A 19,793-nucleotide genomic window follows, 5' to 3' on the forward strand; every position below is an offset into this window, starting at 1 on the left:
AAAACCGAACAGCAGAGTGTAAATTCTTTCTGCAACAATATGATTTTCCTTTCTTTGTCGAAGTGGCTCGAGTAACTACATTTTCGTGCTGATTGTTAATGTTTAGGTTTTTCATTAGATCCACCTACGAGATCTCGCGATAACAAGCATGGCGCAGACGAAGAATTTTGCATGCTGTACATTGTATTTAATGAAAAACACCTTTATTAGACATGCCTGAGCACAAAGTTGGTACTCCTTTTGGTGTAAACAATATTTGGGACTAATACACAGAGTTTATTATCGGTTATTCATAAAATTATTTTGCACCATTACGGAGATCCTATGGAATTGTAGCCCTATCCCGAAAACGTCAGAATTTTAAAAAAGTTGGATAGGGCTACATTATTGCAACTAGTATCGTACCAGGTATATTTAGCATAGCTAGTGATTTACAATCCAAGATCCATTAAAGCTATCACACTACAAAAAAGGAATTTGACTCGAAAATGAAGATATTTTGTCTGATGTACTGATATCGAATGTTTTTGTTTTTTTTAACTTTCAATGACATATTGAATGTAACGGTCACGAATTTAATGCCAACATTTACTATATTTATTCAATAATGTACATTATAGGATAGAATTTTGAATTCGATTGACAGAATTTGGAATGGTTTAATTACTTTATGAAACTTTGATATACTTCAAAGAATACAATCTTGATAATTTGGTAAAAACCGATTGCATGAAGTAATTGTACAACATCTTACGTCTACAAATTCAAGTGGTACATGTAACTTGACGAAATGATTGTAAATAGAACTATTCTACTTCGATGGATACACACATCGTGATTCTTAGTACCTGAGGAAAAAAATGAAATGTAGTTTAAGACGTGTGATAACAAACTCCAAAGATCTTGAGGTTTGCCCAAGGAAGCCCTGACTTTGCGACCATGACTTACAAACGTAATATTTAGCTAGAAAATGTTTTTTTATGAAAAACAAATGTCTCCCCAACTCCCTAAATTGGAGGTGCTCCACATAGTAAGTGTTCATAAATTATTTTACCACGCATCCCTCATATTTACCAGAACTTTAAGAATAACAAATGGATCCCCCTGTTCCGATAATTGTACAAACTTTGAAGTTAATCGGATAACCAATATAAGAGGAGAAGTGATCACAATCTATTTTAACATTATTTACACCTCTTGGATCTACTATAATTTTAAGAAAAATAATTGGATCCTCCTGTCACGACAATATGCACATCTACAAATGGCAGTGAAGCATTGTACACATTTTCAAGTCTATTCGATAAGCTATATAGGAGGAGAAGCGTTCACAAGATTTTGTGACAGACAGACGGACGGATGGATGAAAAGTAGAAAACAATATGTCTCACCCTGAAAGATGGGATACATAACAATATGCCTCTCCTTGAAAGAGGGGATATATAATTCTTCAGAGATAGAGCATTTTCAAAAATAGAATATTCATTGGCAAAATATAAGTTAGATACTTACTTTCACTACAGTTAGGGGACCCTGTCCACCCAGAGGAACACGTGCAGGATCCGTCAACAGAATCACAAACGTTGAGGCAGTTCTGAGAACAATTCTGGGAGCAGTTGAGTCCATATTTTCCATTCTCACATGCTTAAATACATACACAATGAATATATTCGCAATTAATGAGAAATAAACAATAAGTGTTACTATGCTTTATAGACTACATACGTTTGTTGCAGAAACTTCCTAAGTAACCGGGAATACAGCCCTCCAAACAAGATCCATTGATTGGATTACATGTCATATTTCTGCAATGACTGCTGCAGTGATTTCCACAACCTTTGCCGTACGTTTTTACTGAGCATTCTAGAAGAACATTAGAGGGAAGCTATATAAGATTATTTATTTATCATTCGAGCTTTTTCTGCAAGATGAAAAAGTGAATTTTGGACATCAAACAGCAATCAATTCCATACATTCTTAAATTCAAACACAAAAAACCCAGGAAACAGCAGAGGTGAGATCAGATACCAAGGAGGAGTACGCATACCCTGTTGACCGATCACACCCGTCGTGGACCCTAGATCTTATTCAAGTAAACGGAGTAATCCGTAGTCAAAATTAGTATAAAATGAACGGTCTAACAATCGGTATGAAACACGTCCGACTGCATTTAATATACATGTATGATGATGTATGTCATACGTAGATAAAGCGCACATATATTCTAAAAATTGACAGTATTATAGGGAAGCTGTTTGAAAAGATAGGCTTGCAGTTTATTGATCATTTTTGTACTAATTTGTTGATCATTTGAAATACCGAAGCTGGAAAGGAATTGTTTGATCTTTAAAAGCTATATGATGCAAAGAATTTTAACAAGAAACACCGTATTAAGAATTACCCTTTTTGCAGTGAGGAGTTCCCCATCCCCGTTTACATCCGTATGTACAGCTGCCTGTGATATGGTCACATGACTGATTGACACAGTTGTCATTACATCGTAGAGAACAGTTTTCTCCATACCAGCCACCAATGCAAACTAAAAGAGAAATGATCAATGATAATTATCTCAAAACATCAAAATTTACTACGGTAGCTAGGGATACTTTGCCACTGATTTATTTTCGCTAATACCCTAAAAGGGTAAATCCAATGCTACCTGAATCTACGTATTACTTTAGACTACCAATAATCAGTATTGTGCAAATAAAAAACGGAGCAAAATCGTTTTTCAATCCATCCTGGTAAAAATGACACAAGGCAAATATTTCGATGGATACCATATTTTTTTTTCAGATAATACTTGATGAATAGCATGTACTTTGAATAAAATCAAAATAAACTTCCATAACACAGCTCATAAACTGTTACATAACATGTCATATTTCATATTGCCATGAAGCCGACACTTTCCCTAAAACCTTAAGTTTTAAGGAAAAAACATTGACAGGTTTGACAAATCCCTTCATTCAATAACACCATACCATTCAGAATAATAACGTACATTGAAAATTTGTTATGAAAGTTCAATATGAAGAGTGATAGTTTTTCAGGAAACATATTTACTGGTGTGAAGAGTTTTTCAATACTTTTAAAAGTTAAAAAAAAACAACAACACTTCATCGCATTTGAGAAGTTCCTTTTTTTCAAATTTTGTGAGCTCCCCCCTTAAAACGGCGATTTCAATATCTTATTTCCAACTTTCGATAAGAAATCAATATGTATACCAAAATAAATATTCATTTAGGCGGTATGATACAATTACTTTTATCCTCAGAAATACCTTGAATTGATCTAATGAATATTATTGTAATTATTAATCAAAATTGTTATTGCATACATTTACATAGATCATTAAGGCAAACCCTAAACAAGAAGTCCAAGGGGCACATCGCTCACCTGAGTCACCTTGGCTCATTTAAGATGTTTTCTATATATTCGCATGTAAAACTTTGATCCCCTATTGTAACCCCATCATACCTCCGGGGGCCAGGATTTTAACAAACTTGAATCTGAAGTATGTCAAGAAGTTCTCATGTAAATTTAAACTATTCTGGCCCATTAGTTCTTGAGAAGAATATTTTTAAATGACCTCACTCTATTTGAGCATCTTTGTGATTATCTCCAATTTGAAAGAGACATGTCCCTTCATTTGAACACAGTTGAAAGCCCTTCACCTAAGGATGATTTTGGCCAAGTTTGTTGGTTGAACAAAGTTGGTTGAAATTGGTCTAGTGGTACTGGAGACGAAGTGGAAAATGTAAAAACAACGGAGTACAGGCGATCAGAATATCTCACTTGAACTTTCATTTCAGGTGAGCTAAAAATGTTGTGTAGAAGTATTCAATGTTGTTTATTTTCTCAATTTTTTAAGAAGAAAAAATTGAACACTTGCATAGTATGCAAAATATATCTTGAGCACAACAAAAGACAACTTTTGTAAAACGAGGATTGCTTTTAAAGTTATATTGCAAATCGATAGAAAAAAGGAAAAAAGGTATCTGAATTTGCATGATAGTTTCGATATTTTTTGAAAGAACCATAAAGATGCACAAAATTTAACTTGCTCCAGGCTTTCTCATTGACCTATAAAGTCAAGCTTAAGATGAATAACTAAGATCAACAGGGCCATTCCGTGGTATCTGAATCTTTCCTATGGAGTAATAGTTACTTTTAGCGTGTATACTTCTTCTTGTAGACATGAAATGAAGTATCGGATTCAACAATACACCTACATTTTCCGATGATTGATTGCATATTGTTTAAAGCCCCACTCACGACTTTTTCATTTACATGGGGACGTCACCATTGCCGATGAGAGGCTGCAAAATTTAAGCCTATGCAAGGTGAAGATAACGAACAGTGATCAATCTCATAACTCCTACAAGCAATGCAAAATAGATAGTTGGGCAAACACGGACCCCTGGACACACCAGAGGTGGGATCAGGTGCCTAGGAGGAGTAAGCATCCCTTGTTGACCAGTCACACCCGCCGTGAGCCCCATATCCTGATCAGGTAAACGGAGTTATCCGCAGTCAAAATCAGTGTGCCAAGAACGGCTTAACAATCGGTATGAAACACGTCAGACAGTACTTGACCCAATGCGAGGTTGTATTGACGAACTAGATCGAAATGCTGACTTCAATCGAAACTGTTGAAATCCCTGTACCATCAACTTGTTTGTCAGTAGCTTACCTCGATTTAAAAACTGACTATACCCAGAACAAGCTCTTGCATATCAAATCAGTTGAGATATATAAACACCATATGCAGGTGATAATGGAATATTACTACATAAATGTGGGAAGTTGACGATGGAGAAGCTGAAATCATCCCGTTTGTCATACAGTTGAGTTGTTAGTTTGCCGTTAATGTCTACTTTCAATAAAATATCTAAGTATGAAGCAGAAGTGGACGACTCTGTGGTGTCCTTTATTTCCAGCTCACAGGGATATATCAAATCGACATATGAATGAAATATATCATTGTTAATAGACAAAACGTCATCGATATATCTAAAAGTCGAATTGAAGGTCACAGCGAGAGATTTTTTCTTCTCACGTAGAAGTTTTTGAATAAATTCTGCTTCATATGAATATAAAAACAGGTCAGCTAACAAAGGAGCACAATTCGTGCCCATGGGAATTCCAACAGACTGTTGGAAGACCTGATCACCAAAGACCACGAAGATATTGTCAATGAGGAACTCTAGCATATTTTTTATTTCAACTTCAGAGTACTTGTGCGTGGAATCAGAGTGGTGTTTAACAAAGTAAGTTTTTGAATGACTGATCACTACATATGAATATTTCCGTTTTCCGTTTTTGTTGAAGAAGCAACTGTCTATGATGTCAAAAAGTCTAGTCTTTAATTTATCGTGAGGAATGGTCGTGTACAGTGTTGAAAAGTCATAGGTTTTAATGCTATTGATTTGGGAAAAATTCTGTGATTTCAACTTTACTAAAAGTTCTTTAGAATTTTTTAGAATCCACATTTGATTAACACCACTTCTGGCATATGTAGTCGCACAGTAAGTTTGAAGTTTCTCCTTCACAGCTGTTAACATTTTCGTGAGGAGCAAAGATAGGGGCTTGGTAGAGCACTTACTGGATCCAGCAATGTTTCTTTGTTTGTAAGGGTTTTTATGTAGTTTAGGAATCCAGTATAGGTACGGTAACTCATATTCATTCGACCCATTGACTGGAATATTAAATGTGTCTAAAACTGAAGCATGGTTTTGAAGAATTTCGTCTTTTGAAAGGGCAGTTGGAGTATAAGTATGATTACCAAAAGTGGAATTAATGCCAAGTTCGTTTAAAATACAGTTGTAATAATGAGCCTTACAAACAAAGACAATGATGTTACTAGCTTTGTCAGCTGGAACCAAAACATATTCCTCATGTAACTCAGCGCTTACGACCATTGAGCAGGGAGGGATCTTTATCGTGCCACACCTGCTGTGACACGGGGCCTCTGGTTTTGCAGTCTCATCTGAAGGACCACACCATTTAGTCGCCTCTTACGACAAGCTGGGGTACTGAGGACCTATTCTAATCTGGACTTACTTTGGGTAGGCCTAAACATTGCAATTTCTCGTATTTTTTCAATCTGTCTGAGATGAGCAACTTCAAAGTCGATCTCCAAAGGTCAATGAACTACGCATTGTATGCATAGCTTACACATACCTTTTGTCATGACAAATTTTACGCTCCATAGAGCTAAGATTAAAGATGGCTGCCTTCACAGCAAGACGCTTCGTCGTTTTTGCTAAATGAATAATTGACCAGCTCATTTGACTTGTATTTTTCCGAATTTATATACATTTTGATAATTGAAGGTTAGTACCTTTGTCTCTTGCATTAAATTATCAGGAATTACTTTAATCCTGGATTATAAAGCGTAAACTGAACCAAACCAGATTATACTCGTATAATATGCCCCAGAATTAAAGCCATTCCTTAAATAACGAGCTAGTATAATAATATAATAATAAAAATAATAATACTTTATTTCGTTATAATGAGTTAATTATGTCGTTATGAGGAGTTAATTATTTCGCTATATAACGAGTTAATATCTATGGAAATCTTCAGGTCCTGTTCTTTCCAAAATTATTATAATTAATTAATAACCGCATAATTGAAATTGATAACATTTCTCAATTGCTCACGATTATTTTATGACTAAATGTATTACGTAACAATTTTATTCGTTGTTAAGATGACAAGAAAATCTTTATTTCTAGTTCCGAACAATTGAATAAATGACGATATATTTTCTCCTATCAACAAAAATACCAATTTTCCATTGTGAAGAAGAAATTTTGATTTTATCGTTTTGATATACCACAATTGTTTGACAACATTGTTGAGTTAACTCTATATTTGGGCAAAATCTTCTCAAGAAACAACGGGTCAGAAAAATTGAATTTTACAAAAAAAAACTTCCAACATAATGCAGATTCAAATTTGTTAAGATCATGCCAATTGGGGGCCGGTATTACTGGGAATATATATATATATATATATATATATATATATATATATATATATATATATATATAAATATTGAAAATCAGAATGACACATTCCATAAAAAACAATCATTTACTGCTAGCGCTTTCTCCATGTCTGCATGGTTCATCAGGCAGTTCAAATATGTATACAAAAATTGTTTAGTAACGTCTTTGTTATGACGTCAATTAAACGAGTCCTTTATGACGTCATAATAACGTTAACCGGTAGCGTTTTGTAATTGTCTATTTTGTAAAAATATTATGCTAAATTGTAGTTCAATTATTCAAATAATTATTTTCTATTAAGACTTGGATTGAAAAATTTAATAAAATAGTCCTCTTTGGCTTTGCGAGTTATTTCATTTTCAGTCCACATTTTAAAGAACGGGAACACTTTAAATTTACCACCCCCGCATTCCGCAAAATGTTCACTACATGGGGTGTTCCGCACACTAGGATCTTTTACGCCTTAGAGAATTTTTCAAAAATGAATCCAATGATGACGAATCTCTATTGAAAAATAGAAAAGGTTTTAAACCACCATTAAATCGAGATAAACACTTGGAGGATTATGTTGCATGTCTCCAAAATTCGGCCAATTCTAATGTAGTTGATAAAAATGTGAAATCCAATATTTCTATCAATCAACAAAAATCAATACAAAGTTTGAGAGGGGATCAATCAATTGTTATTAAAGAAGCGGATAAAGGAGGAGCTATCATAATCATGGACATTGAACATTACAAAGAAATGGTGTTAGATCAGCTCCAAAATGACCAGTTCTACAAGAAACTTCAACAAAATTAAGATCACCGAACTATTTCAAAGACTGAGAAACTTACGAAAAAATTCGATGATAACTTCACCAAAAATGAATTAGACTATCTGACCAATTTTGAAATTAAAACCAGCAACTTCTATGGTTTACCAAAAGTTCATAAATCCACAGAAATCCAAGAAAATATCAAAAACTGAAGAAGAAAAAAACGTATATCAAAATTCCAAGACCTATTGATCTCAAGTTACGCCCGATAATAGCAGGACCCTCTTGTAGCACACATAGACTGAGCAATCTTCTAGACATTATTTTAAAACCTCTATGTAAGAAAGTGCCGAGCTATGTTCGGGATGATATGGATTTCTTGAACTACATTCCGAAAACAGTGCAACCAGAAACCATTCTTGTCAGTTTCGATGTTTCCAGTTTATACACAAATATTCCACACGATTTAGCCATAGAAGCAGTAAAGTACTGGATTGAGAAATACCCTACAGAAATTAATGAAAGATTCTCAAAGGACTGTATCATTAAAGGTCTAAAAATTATACTAGAAAATAACCATTTCCAATTTGACGACCAATTTTACCTCCAGACTAAGGGAACTGCAATGGGTACCAAAGTAGCTCTTACTAATGCTACTCTCTTTATGGGATATTTAGAGGAAAGGATTTATTATACACTACCGGAAATATTTGATGCAGAATTTGGAAAGTACATACATGAAAACTGGAAACGTTACTTAGACGACTGCTTCATTTTCTGGACGAGAAGCAATGAGGATTTACAAAGATTTCATTCAATTTTAAATAATTTACATGAATCAATCCAATTTACAATGGAAGCGAGCACTAAAAATCTACCATTTCTGGATTTATTTATCATAAAAGAGGACAATCACATTACCACTGATTTATACAGCAAATAAATGGATACTCATCAATATCTAGATTTTAGATCGTGTCACCCGTCACACACTAAACGTAATATCCCATACAATATGGCCAGACGTATATGCACCATAATTCCAAATTCAACATTACGTAAAAAACGCTTAGAAGAATTAAAGATACATTTGATACGACAGCATTACCCAGAAAACCTTATTGATACTGGAATCCAACAAGCAGAAAAAATACCTATTTCAGAACTTCGGAAAACCTGCCAAAAAGATACCAAACAGAACAACAATGTACCTTTCGTCGTCACACACAATCCAAGGAATCACAATATCTTAAATACAGCTAAACGTTTTTTTCCAATTTTGGAACAATCCAACAATATGAAAAATGTGGTGAATTCATCTCAAATTACTAACAGCCGACGTCAGGCACCATGCCTAAAAAAAAAACTACTAACTCGAGCCAATTTCTCCCTGAATAAGGTCAAATACGTCAAAAAATGTGGTGACCCACGCTACGGGACGTGCGAATACATAGAAGAGGGTGATTCCATTACTTTTAAATCCGGGAAAATATTGAAAGTCAATGCCAACATGAACTGTAGATCCGAGAACCTTATTTACTGTGCCACTTGCCCAACTTGTGGAGAAAACTACATAGGACAAACGAACAAACTTAATGCGCGAGTAAGGGTGCACAAACAACAAGTAAAAGATCCTAGTGTGCGGAACACCCCATGTAGTGAACATTTTGCGGAATGCGGGGGTGGTAAATTTAAAGTGTTCCCGTTCTTTAAAATGTGGACTGAAAATGAAATAACTCGCAAAGCCAAAGAGGACTATTTTATTAAATTTTTCAATCCAAGTCTTAATAGAAAATAATTATTTGAATAATTGAACTACAATTTAGTATAATATTTTTACAAAATAGACAATTACAAAACGTTACCGGTTAACGTTATTATGACGTCATAAAGGACTCGTTTAATTGACGTCATAACAAAGACGTTACTAAACAATTTTTGTATACATATTTGAACTGCCTGATGAACCATGCAGACATGGAGAAAGCGCTAGCAGTAAATGATTGTTTTTTATGGAATGTGTCATTCTGATTTTCAATATTTATTTACAACTGTGCCGAATCAACTTCTAATATATATATATATATATATATATATATATATATATATAGAGAGAGAGAGAGAGAGAGAGAGAGAGAGAGAGAGAGAGAGAGAGAGACTTACAAACATTTGCAAATTGATAAATACTTTGATGATGTTTTTTACAAGATATGTATTTTTACAAACAATTACAATCTCTTTTAAGTACATGTAATTGTTTCATTGCTACGACTTGTTTTAAGAATAATCTTAGATTTCGGTAATAAGAGAAGGTCTTACAACGTTTCCGTAACATTTATCATTTTGACCATTTAGCATTCTCGTTATAAGGAGATAATTATCTCGTTATAACGAAATAGCTAATTCATTATAACACAATAACTGAGTCGTTATAATCGAGATAATGAATTTGTTATAATGATATAACTAACTCGTTATATCGAGATAATAACTGATTATAGCGAAATAATTAATTCATTGTAACGAGATACCAACTCCTTAAAACAAGATACTAACTCCTTATAACGAGATAACTAACTTGTTATAACGAGATGATTAACTCGTTATAAGGATATACTAACTCGTTATAACGATCTAATTTTTTGTATTCACTTTTTGAAAATGAACCTAATCGGCTACCGTAGATAAACTCTTTGCATAGACCTATATTTTGCACCCCTTCACCGGCAATGGTGACGTCTCTATACGAGTGGAAAATTCTCGAATGGAACGTAAAACAATATGAAATTAATTAAAACACCCGGTTTACATTTGTTTTCAATCAAGTATGCTCCAAATAGCGATACTATACCGCAGTGTACACAAACATTCCATTGTTTGGATTCTCTTCGATATGTGACAGTAGGATAAGGTCAGTGAGCCAGATGCAATATGTATGTGAATCGTCAACATTTCTGAAGAATGAGTTGCCTATTCATAGGGAGATGCATTGTCTGTTGTAATTTATGCCGCACATATGACTCTAGATATGACTTCCACACTACTTCCCGGTCGCGGTAGTTCAGTGATGGAGTATTCGCCTTGTACCCATGAGGTCATGAGTTCCATTCCCTCTCATGCCATGATCACCTCAAACCTACGATGTAACCATACATGTAGGTAGTGATTGCTCTTTTACTAAACGCTCGACATTTAGAAGTTAGAATCTTAATCTTTCGGAGATCCCATGTCGCGACAGGCTTTTGCACAATAAGTATAGATCTAAATTTGCAGTGCTTCACTTACAGCTGGTGACGTCTCAATGTGGGTTAAAACTTCTCGACGAGACTCGAAACAACTTACCAATCAACCACACCACTCCTATTTGTCTCCGAACTTCGATTTCCGCTAGGCCTTAGTTGTGACAAAATACAATTTGAACAAAATCTGTTTATCGAAAAGCGTTTATCAACATATGCGAGATAGTAGACAATATGAACAAGAGTATGCAAGAAACTATATCAAATGTTACTAAAAACCTGGCTACTATTTTACGAAAAAATAGTTTGATATTTCTAACCGCAACAAGACTGTAGATATGTACGGCATGACCTTCGTCATGACATATTTTTCATTGTGACGTCATGTAATGTACCAGTGCGGTAAAGTACATTTATGTACACCAATGGATTTATGAGAAAAGCCTTAACTCAGCCGCTTCTTGATACGGTCCTGCGTTCTAAGTATAGATTTAAGTTTGCAATGCTTCATTTACAGCTGGTGACGTGAGTGAAAAATTCTCCACGAGACTTAAAATAACCTACCAATCAACCACATAATTCCCATTTGTCTCCGAATTTCGTTTTTCGCTATGACTTAGTTGTGACAAAACACAATTTGAACAAAATTTGTTTATCAAAAAGTGTATATCAACACATGCGAAATAGTAGACAATATGAGGAAGAGTATGCAAGAAAATACATCAAATGTTACTAAAAACCTGGTTACTATTTTACTCCGAGATCAGGGAAAAAACCATTGACTCAAGAAACACACGACTATCAGCGCGAAAGGTGGCGTTCGAAAAATGTCAAACATTATATGTAGATGTAATTGACGTCATACAAAAAGATCAAACGAAGTAAGAACACTACAGTACTCCACTATCCACAACGAAAGATCAAAATACATGTAATACTCCAACATACTGGTATGTTCATACTATCTATTGTCTCACACCATGTAATGTACGTAGACCATGTGAGGTATTATTTTTACTGATTAACTTCCTTAATGAATAATAAAGGTAATAAACGTCTAAAGATAAAGGACAGGCAGGTGTAGATGTGTATGTATGCTATTTTGGGTAACAAAAAGTACCATTCTAAGTTCGTTAGACTATTATATTACATTGTTCATACAAAATGGATACCTACTTTCTTCACATTTACTTCCTTGGAATCCATCGTCACATCCATGTTCACAATGTCCGTCTATATGGTTACAATGATTACTTTCAGGTCGGCAATGGGGACTGCAGTTCTCTGAACAATTCAATCCGTACCGGCCAACTGAACAGACTGTCAATGTAATAATAATTGTTAATAATTTCATCATACCAAAATGTTCTTGAGCAAAACATAGCCAGATTCAAGTGCCAAATTTAAAATCATTTCATGATAACCATATTAGATATCTATCATGTATGCATAGTTCTTCAGATGAACGTGCTGGAAGCCAAAGAAAGATTGTAAAATTATAAGAGTAGTAGGAAAAGAACCCAAACACACACAGACATGATGTTAGATCAAACAGCACAAATATGAAACCAAATGCTATAACATTCAATAATGTATCTGTACTAATAATCTCGCGAATAACAGTGGGTACTTCTCACATGTTTAAAAATAATGGGATAGCAGGAAACAGTCCAGTGGAGAAACAAAGTACAGGTACTACATGTATAGCTAATCTTTTTGTCATAACAAAGATAATTATGTCACTTATTACTGACATGTTATAATATGTATACATACTTCCTTAGTTTCGTATTTCCTTATTTAATTTGATTATTGCTACAAAGTTTGCATTTATGATAAGTACATGTATGTCATGTAGTGACTCTGTACCTCAGGAGAAGGCTGATATAGACTATGTCTCCTGCCCAATCCTGTTATGTTATACATTATACAGCTATTGTCTGGGTCCGATGACAACTGCTGTTTGATTAACCAGAGAACAGATCTGTTGGCCGAAGCCCTAAACAGACGGCCACAGATCGTTCGAGGGTTAAACAACATAGCCGTTGTCTGAGGACACAGTCTATAAATGTCTTGTTATACACTTTCATTTTCTAGGTATAGTTTTTACCAGATGCACATGCATGTATTGTTGACTTCAAACAAGACAGTTTGATTGCGTACACTTATCAATGTATCTATTACATTTGTAGTTTAAAAGAAAACACATCCAATGTCCTAATTAATAATCAATAATTATATTTTTCGTATTTCTGCTCTGTGTTTCATCTAATAGAAATGAGAATTGGTTTAACAGTTAAATGTTGGTTCTAAATGGTATAATTTTTAAATGGAAAAATATTTAGGTTTATAACAAAATAAACTAGTTCTAATTGTAACGGGGACCGTTACATATATTCCTCAAACCTCCCCAATTAAAAAGTGATGTCATTGTAAACCTATAGCAATAATCAGTTTATTTTAGCCCTTAATTACATGTGGTACGTTCAAAGAAACGAAAGAAAGTAATGCACGTGCATACACGGGCACGCGTGTATGATTCCGTACTTTTGTTGATATCATTCAAAAGGCATTTGTATCATATACCCACAGTATGATTTTGCATCAAACATAAGGAAATCATAGTGATTTTAAAATCGTCCAATCAGAATTCAGCATACGTTCATGCACGTGCTGAGCAGTAATTTTTAACCACAGCAATTTGTAAGGAGTACCAAGACACATCTATAACATTAACATCAAAATAATTTGAGGAAAAACAAAAAAGGTATCCTCCTTTGAAAAATATACATTTGAAAAACAATGTACACGCCTGTGGGTGTTCTTTTGCATTGTTTATTACACATATATAACGATACACATATTATCTACCAATACTGTAAATATCAACTCATTTGGTTTTTAAATAAGATATTTACAAATGTTTTAGTATTATCCAATCAAACAGAAACGCAAGTGAATGCGCGCGCAGATTGGTAATTTTGACCATGCACATCAGTTAAGGGTCTCAACATCAATTAAGATAACTCCAAGAGGAGTTACTTCCCCTTTTCGAACGTTCAGCGGTGAAAGCTATAAACTTTTGCATATGAACAATTACAGAATAGTATCGTACATTTTTGTATACCTGGTATATTTAGCATAAATAGTGATTTACAATCCAAGTTCCACTAAAGCTATAACACTACAAAAAACGAATTCTACTGATGTCCTAATATCGAATCCTTTATTTTGTTTACTTTCAATGACAAATTAAATGTAACAGTCATGAAGTTAATGCCAACATTTACTATATTTATTCAATAATGTACATTATAGGATAGAATTTTGAATTCGACTGACAACATTTGGAATGGTTTAATTACCTCATGGAACTTTGATATACTTTAAAGAATACAATCTTGATAATTTGGTAAAAACCGATTGCATGAAGTATTGTACAAAATCTTACGTCTACAAATTCAAGTGGTACATGTAACTTGACGAAATGATTGTAAATAGAACTATTCTACTTCGATGGATACACACATCGTGATTCTTAGTACCTGAGGGAAACAATTGAAATGTAGTGTAGGACGTGTGATAACAAACTCCAAAGATCTTGAGGTTTGACCAAGGAAGCCGTTCCTCTCATCACTGACTTTGCGACCATGACTTATAAACGTAATATTTAGCTAGAAAATGTTTTTTATGAAAAACAAATGTCTCCCCAGCTACCTAAATTGGAAGTGCTCCACATAGGAAAAGTGTTGATGAACTATTTTACCATCCACCCCTCATATCCACCATAACTTTAAGGATAACAAATGGATCCCCTTGTTCCGATAATTGTACACACTTTGAAGTTAATTGGATAAGCAATATAGGAGGAGAAGTGATCATAAGCTATTTTAACATTATTTACCCCTCTTAGATCTACTATAATTTTTAGAAAAATAATTGGATCCTCCTGTCACGACAATATGCACATCTACAAATGACAGTGAAGCATTCTACAAAGTTTCAAGTCTATTAGATAAGCTATATAGGAGGAGAAGCGTTCACAAGATTTTGTGACAGACAGACGGACGGATGGATGAAAAGTAGAAAACAATATGTCTCCCACTGAAAGAGGGGAGATATAACAATATGCTATATGGGTGGAGATATAATTCTTCAGAGATAGAGCATTTTCAAAAATAGAATATTCATTGGCAAAATATAAGTTAGATACTTACTTTCACTACAGTTAGGGGACCCCGTCCACCCAGAGGAACACGTGCAGGATCCGTCAACAGAATCACAAACGTCGAGGCAGTTCTGAGAACAATTCTGGGTGCAGTTGGGTCCATATGTTCCTTCGTCACATGCTTAAATACATACACAATGAACATATTCGCAATTAATGAGAAATGAACAATAAGTGTTACTATGCTTTATAAAGTACATACTTTTGTTGCAGAAACTTCCCAAGTAACCGGGAATACATCCCTCCAAACAAGATCCATTGATTGGATTACATGTCATATATCTGCATTGACTACTGCAGTGATTTGCACAACCTTTGCCGTACGTTTTTACTGAGCATTCTAGAAGAACATTGGATGGAAGCAATATAAGTTTATTTATTTATCATTCGAGCTTTTCATGCAAGATGAAAAAGTGAATTTCAGACATCTAACAGCAATCAATCCCATAAATTCTAAGGAGCACAACATTAAGTACAGGGCAAACACAGACCGATGGAAACACCAGAGGTGAGATCAGATACCAAGGAGGAGTACGCATACCCTGTTGACCGATCACAACCGTCGTGGACCCTAGATCTTATTCAAGAAAACGGAGTAATCCGTAGTCAAAATTAGCATGAAATGAGCAATCTAACAGTCGGTAAGAAACACGTCAGACTGCATTCAATATACGTGTATGATGATGTATGTCATATGTAGATAAAGCGCACATATATTCTAAAAATTGACAGTATTATACAAATGTATTTTGGAAAAATGGGTATGCACTTTATTGATCATTTTTGTACTAATTTGTTGATCATTTGAAATACCGAAGCTGAAATATTTAAAAGCTATATGATGCAAAGAATATTAGTAAGAAACGTCATATCAAGAATTACTCTTTTCGCATTTGAGGGTCCTCCATCCCGGTTTACATCCGTATGAACAGCTGCCTGTGATATGGTCACATGACTGATTGACACAGTTCTCGTTACATCGTATAGAGCAGTTTTCTCCATACCAGCCATCAATGCAAACTAAAAGAAGAGAAATGGACAATGATAATTATCTCAAAATATCAAAATTTACTACGGTAGCTAGGGATATTTTGCCACTGATTTGTTTTCGCTAATACCCTATAAGGGTCAATCCAATGTTACGTGAATCTACGTATTACTTTAGACTACCAATAATCAGTATTGTGCAAATAAAAAACGGAGCAAAATTGTTTTTCAATCCATCCTGAAAAAAATGACACAAGGCAAATATTTCCAAGGATACAATATCTATTTTTGTTTGATAATTCTTGATGAATAACACGTACTTTGAATAAAATCAAAATAAGCTTCCATAACACAGCTCATAACACAGTTCATAAACTGTTACATAGCATGTCATATTTCATATTGCCACGAAGCAGATACTTTTCATAAACCTTAAGTACACAAAAATTTCATTGTTTGGATTCTCTTCGATATGTGACAGTAGGATAAGGTCAGTGAGCCAGATGCAATATGTTTGTGAATTGTCAACATTTCTGAAGAATGAGTTGTCTATTCATAGAGAGATGCATTGTCATTTGTCATTGATGCCGCACACATGACTCTAGATATGATTTCCACATCACTTCCCGGTCGCGCTAGCGCAGTGATGGAGTATTCGCCTTGTAACCGGGAGGTCGTGAGCTCGAGTTCCTCTCATGTCATGGCCGCCTCAAACCTACGATGTAACCATACATGTAGGTAGCGACTGTTCCTTTACTAAACGCTCGGCATTTAGAAGTTAGAATCTTAATCTTTCGGATATGACCTTAAAAACGGAGATCCCATGTCGCGACATGCTTTTGCACAATAAAAACTCTTGCTAATTCTCTTGATTGATTAACTTCCTTGATGCTTTCAATATAAGAAAAATGAATAATAAATGCAGTAAATTTTTGAATTTCAAGGACAGACAGATATGGCTATGTATGTATGCTATTTAGAGTAAAAGTTCAAATTCATTTCAGACTGTAAATTTGTTGTATTTAAGAACTGGATACTTACTTTCCTCGCATCTATTTCCTTTGAATCCATCGTCACATCCTTGTTCACAATATCCGTCTTTATGGTTACAATGATTACTTTCAGATCGACAATGGGAACTGCAGCTCTCTGAACAATTCAATCCGTACCGACCAACTGAACAGACTACCAATGTGATTAAAAATTGTTTATAATTTCATCATATCAAAATGTTCTTGAGCATATCATGGCTGGATTCAAGTGTCAAAATCATTTAATGATAACCATATTCGAGAGATATCATGTATGTTTTGAATTATACGGTTATTGACTGGGTCCGCTGACAGGTGCTGTTTGATTGACCAGACGGCCACAGATCCGTTCGAGGATTAAACAAAATAGCCGTTGTCCGAGGACACAGTCTATAACTATTTGTTATACATCTTCATTTTCTAGGTTTAGTTTTTACCAGATGCACATGGTTTGTTGAGGTTTAACAAGACAGGATGATTGCGTACATTTATAAACGTGTCCACTACATTTGTAGTTTAAAAGAAAACACACTCAATGTCCTAATTGATACCCAATAATTACTTTTTTCGTGTTTCTGCTCTGTGTTTCATATAATAAATATGAGAGTAGGTTTAACAGTTAAAATGTTGGTTCTAAATCGTATAAGTTTTAGATGGGAAAATATTTTAGGTGTATAACAAACTAAAATATCAAAGTGCATTACTGTTTAGAGCTTACTTCATCAACTTAGAAACAAGAAATACTTCTGTAATACAATCGATAACGTATTTAAAACATCAAACTACACTTTCAACATCAACCTTTGTCACAGAGTTCCCCCGTATATCCTGGATTACAACCTCTGTCACATCTTCCTGTTGCCCTGTTACAGGGGAGGTAACTCAGACACTGTCCACTACAGTTATGCACACAATCCGGACCGTATGATTCTGCAGGACACTCTGGTAAAATGTCATTTAATCCAACAATTTATTATTTTGAAAAAGCGTATACTTTTCCATTTTACATCCGAAGCTACTTTCTTTGTTGTTTTTCATAAGTGTAAATTTACAATGCATTGATATTTCATCGTTGTTATCTTTAAAAAATTCCACTACAGTTAGTATATGTATTTTATTTGTTTCAAACATCTTTAAGGTAACGACAAATGAATTACGTGTGTTGCAATGCATTCCTGTCCATCCGTTGTCACATCCATAGTCACATTGTCCAGTGGTGTGATTACAGGACAGGTTGTCTCTGCAGTGTCCATTACACGTAGATCTACACTGTAGACCGTAATATCCAGCTGGACATGCTACGAAAATTACACTCTTTTGATAAGATATCATTTTAAATTACATTTATACATGAGAGAGTAAATCATATTTGAGTGAAGTATTAAAAGTAATCTTACATTTGTTACAAAAATCTCCCACCCATCCTGCAGTACAACCCAAACACGTTCCGTTGACAATATCACATCTCAATTCCTGACAGTTGTTTGGACAGGGTAGATCACAGTTATATCCATACACACCGGGATCTTTACAACCTTTAGATATATACAGATACAATATTAGATATATACATGTTAAACACCACAACATAGGCTGCAACATAAAGAGGTTTATCCTCAACATATCAATAAGCATGTCCTTTATATTTGAGCCACATGCTCTATTTTGTGCTTCAAAATTGTTATTATAACTTATTGCTGTCTTTTTCACTTACGTTATTACTGTAATATACATGTATGTTCCGTGTATTTGCAACCTATAAGCAGTACAGCTTTTCGAAATAAACAAAACAATACACTCATCATAAAATTGTAAACGGATTTGTTTATTTTTAACACACTGGATAATGAGGTAGTACAATACAACACACACTATTATTATATTTATCATTAATTTACATTTATCATACACTAAATGGATTTTTAATTGTATAATTGGTAGCACAATATTACCTGTTACGGTTACTTCACATAATTCAGTGTAAACTATAGCTGTTTCATATTCGGTAGGATAAGTTGTTCCGTCAAGTCTTTCATTGTAGAATATAACGTAACGTGCATGTTTAACACAAGCTGTACTGAAATCCAAGGTCGGTAACTCCTGTCCGTTCTTGTAACACAGATACCCATCCTCCTTTATAGTTGTGTTTGACACATAGAGTGAAAACCCAGCAAAACGTCCTCTTTGTCTCATAACTGAAATTATCAATTTTTGATGACACTGTTATCAATTGGAAAAAAGAGAAAGACTTTTCCTCGATATATAAGCGATGAGATTTGATGATTTGTATCAACTTTCTGTTAGAAAACTACATTTCGTTTATCTATATGATATGTATTTTGATCAAAACATTGAAATCGATGAAGACAACTGGAATATGTAAAATGTTAGAAAAAGAGCACGGTACAAACACGATTGCACCTGTGATAGGTAACCTTTAAAGTGAGCGTCAAGTGAAACGGTCTAAACAATAATGTACTGATACCATTCCCAAAATAGGAAAGTGTAACAACTGCATAATATACTATA

General features: G+C 34.4%; 2 protein-coding genes across 2 annotated transcripts in view; both read right to left on the minus strand.

Annotated features, from left to right (window-relative positions):
* Nucleotides 1–16,111, minus strand: part of LOC130054341 (multiple epidermal growth factor-like domains protein 10) — a 45,484-nt gene extending 29,373 nt beyond the window's left edge. Inside the window, exons 1-2 of the mRNA XM_056163879.1 lie at nucleotides 15,449–16,111; nucleotides 15,236–15,367 (exon numbers count right to left, since the gene is read on the minus strand). Coding sequence (XP_056019854.1) covers nucleotides 15,236–15,367; nucleotides 15,449–15,524 — 208 coding nt within the window. The 5' untranslated portion in view covers nucleotides 15,525–16,111. The remainder of the gene's footprint in view (nucleotides 1–15,235; nucleotides 15,368–15,448) is intronic.
* LOC125672579 (receptor-type tyrosine-protein phosphatase alpha-like) overlaps nucleotides 1–19,793 on the minus strand; it is a 122,817-nt gene that overhangs the window by 100,303 nt on the left and 2,721 nt on the right. Inside the window, exons 3-6 of the mRNA XM_056161471.1 lie at nucleotides 19,217–19,459; nucleotides 18,662–18,799; nucleotides 18,422–18,562; nucleotides 18,066–18,206 (exon numbers count right to left, since the gene is read on the minus strand). Coding sequence (XP_056017446.1) covers nucleotides 18,066–18,206; nucleotides 18,422–18,562; nucleotides 18,662–18,799; nucleotides 19,217–19,459 — 663 coding nt within the window. The remainder of the gene's footprint in view (nucleotides 1–18,065; nucleotides 18,207–18,421; nucleotides 18,563–18,661; nucleotides 18,800–19,216; nucleotides 19,460–19,793) is intronic.

Source organism: Ostrea edulis, chromosome 4 (assembly GCF_947568905.1).
Source record: "Ostrea edulis chromosome 4, xbOstEdul1.1, whole genome shotgun sequence".
Lineage (NCBI taxonomy): Eukaryota > Metazoa > Mollusca > Bivalvia > Ostreida > Ostreidae > Ostrea > Ostrea edulis.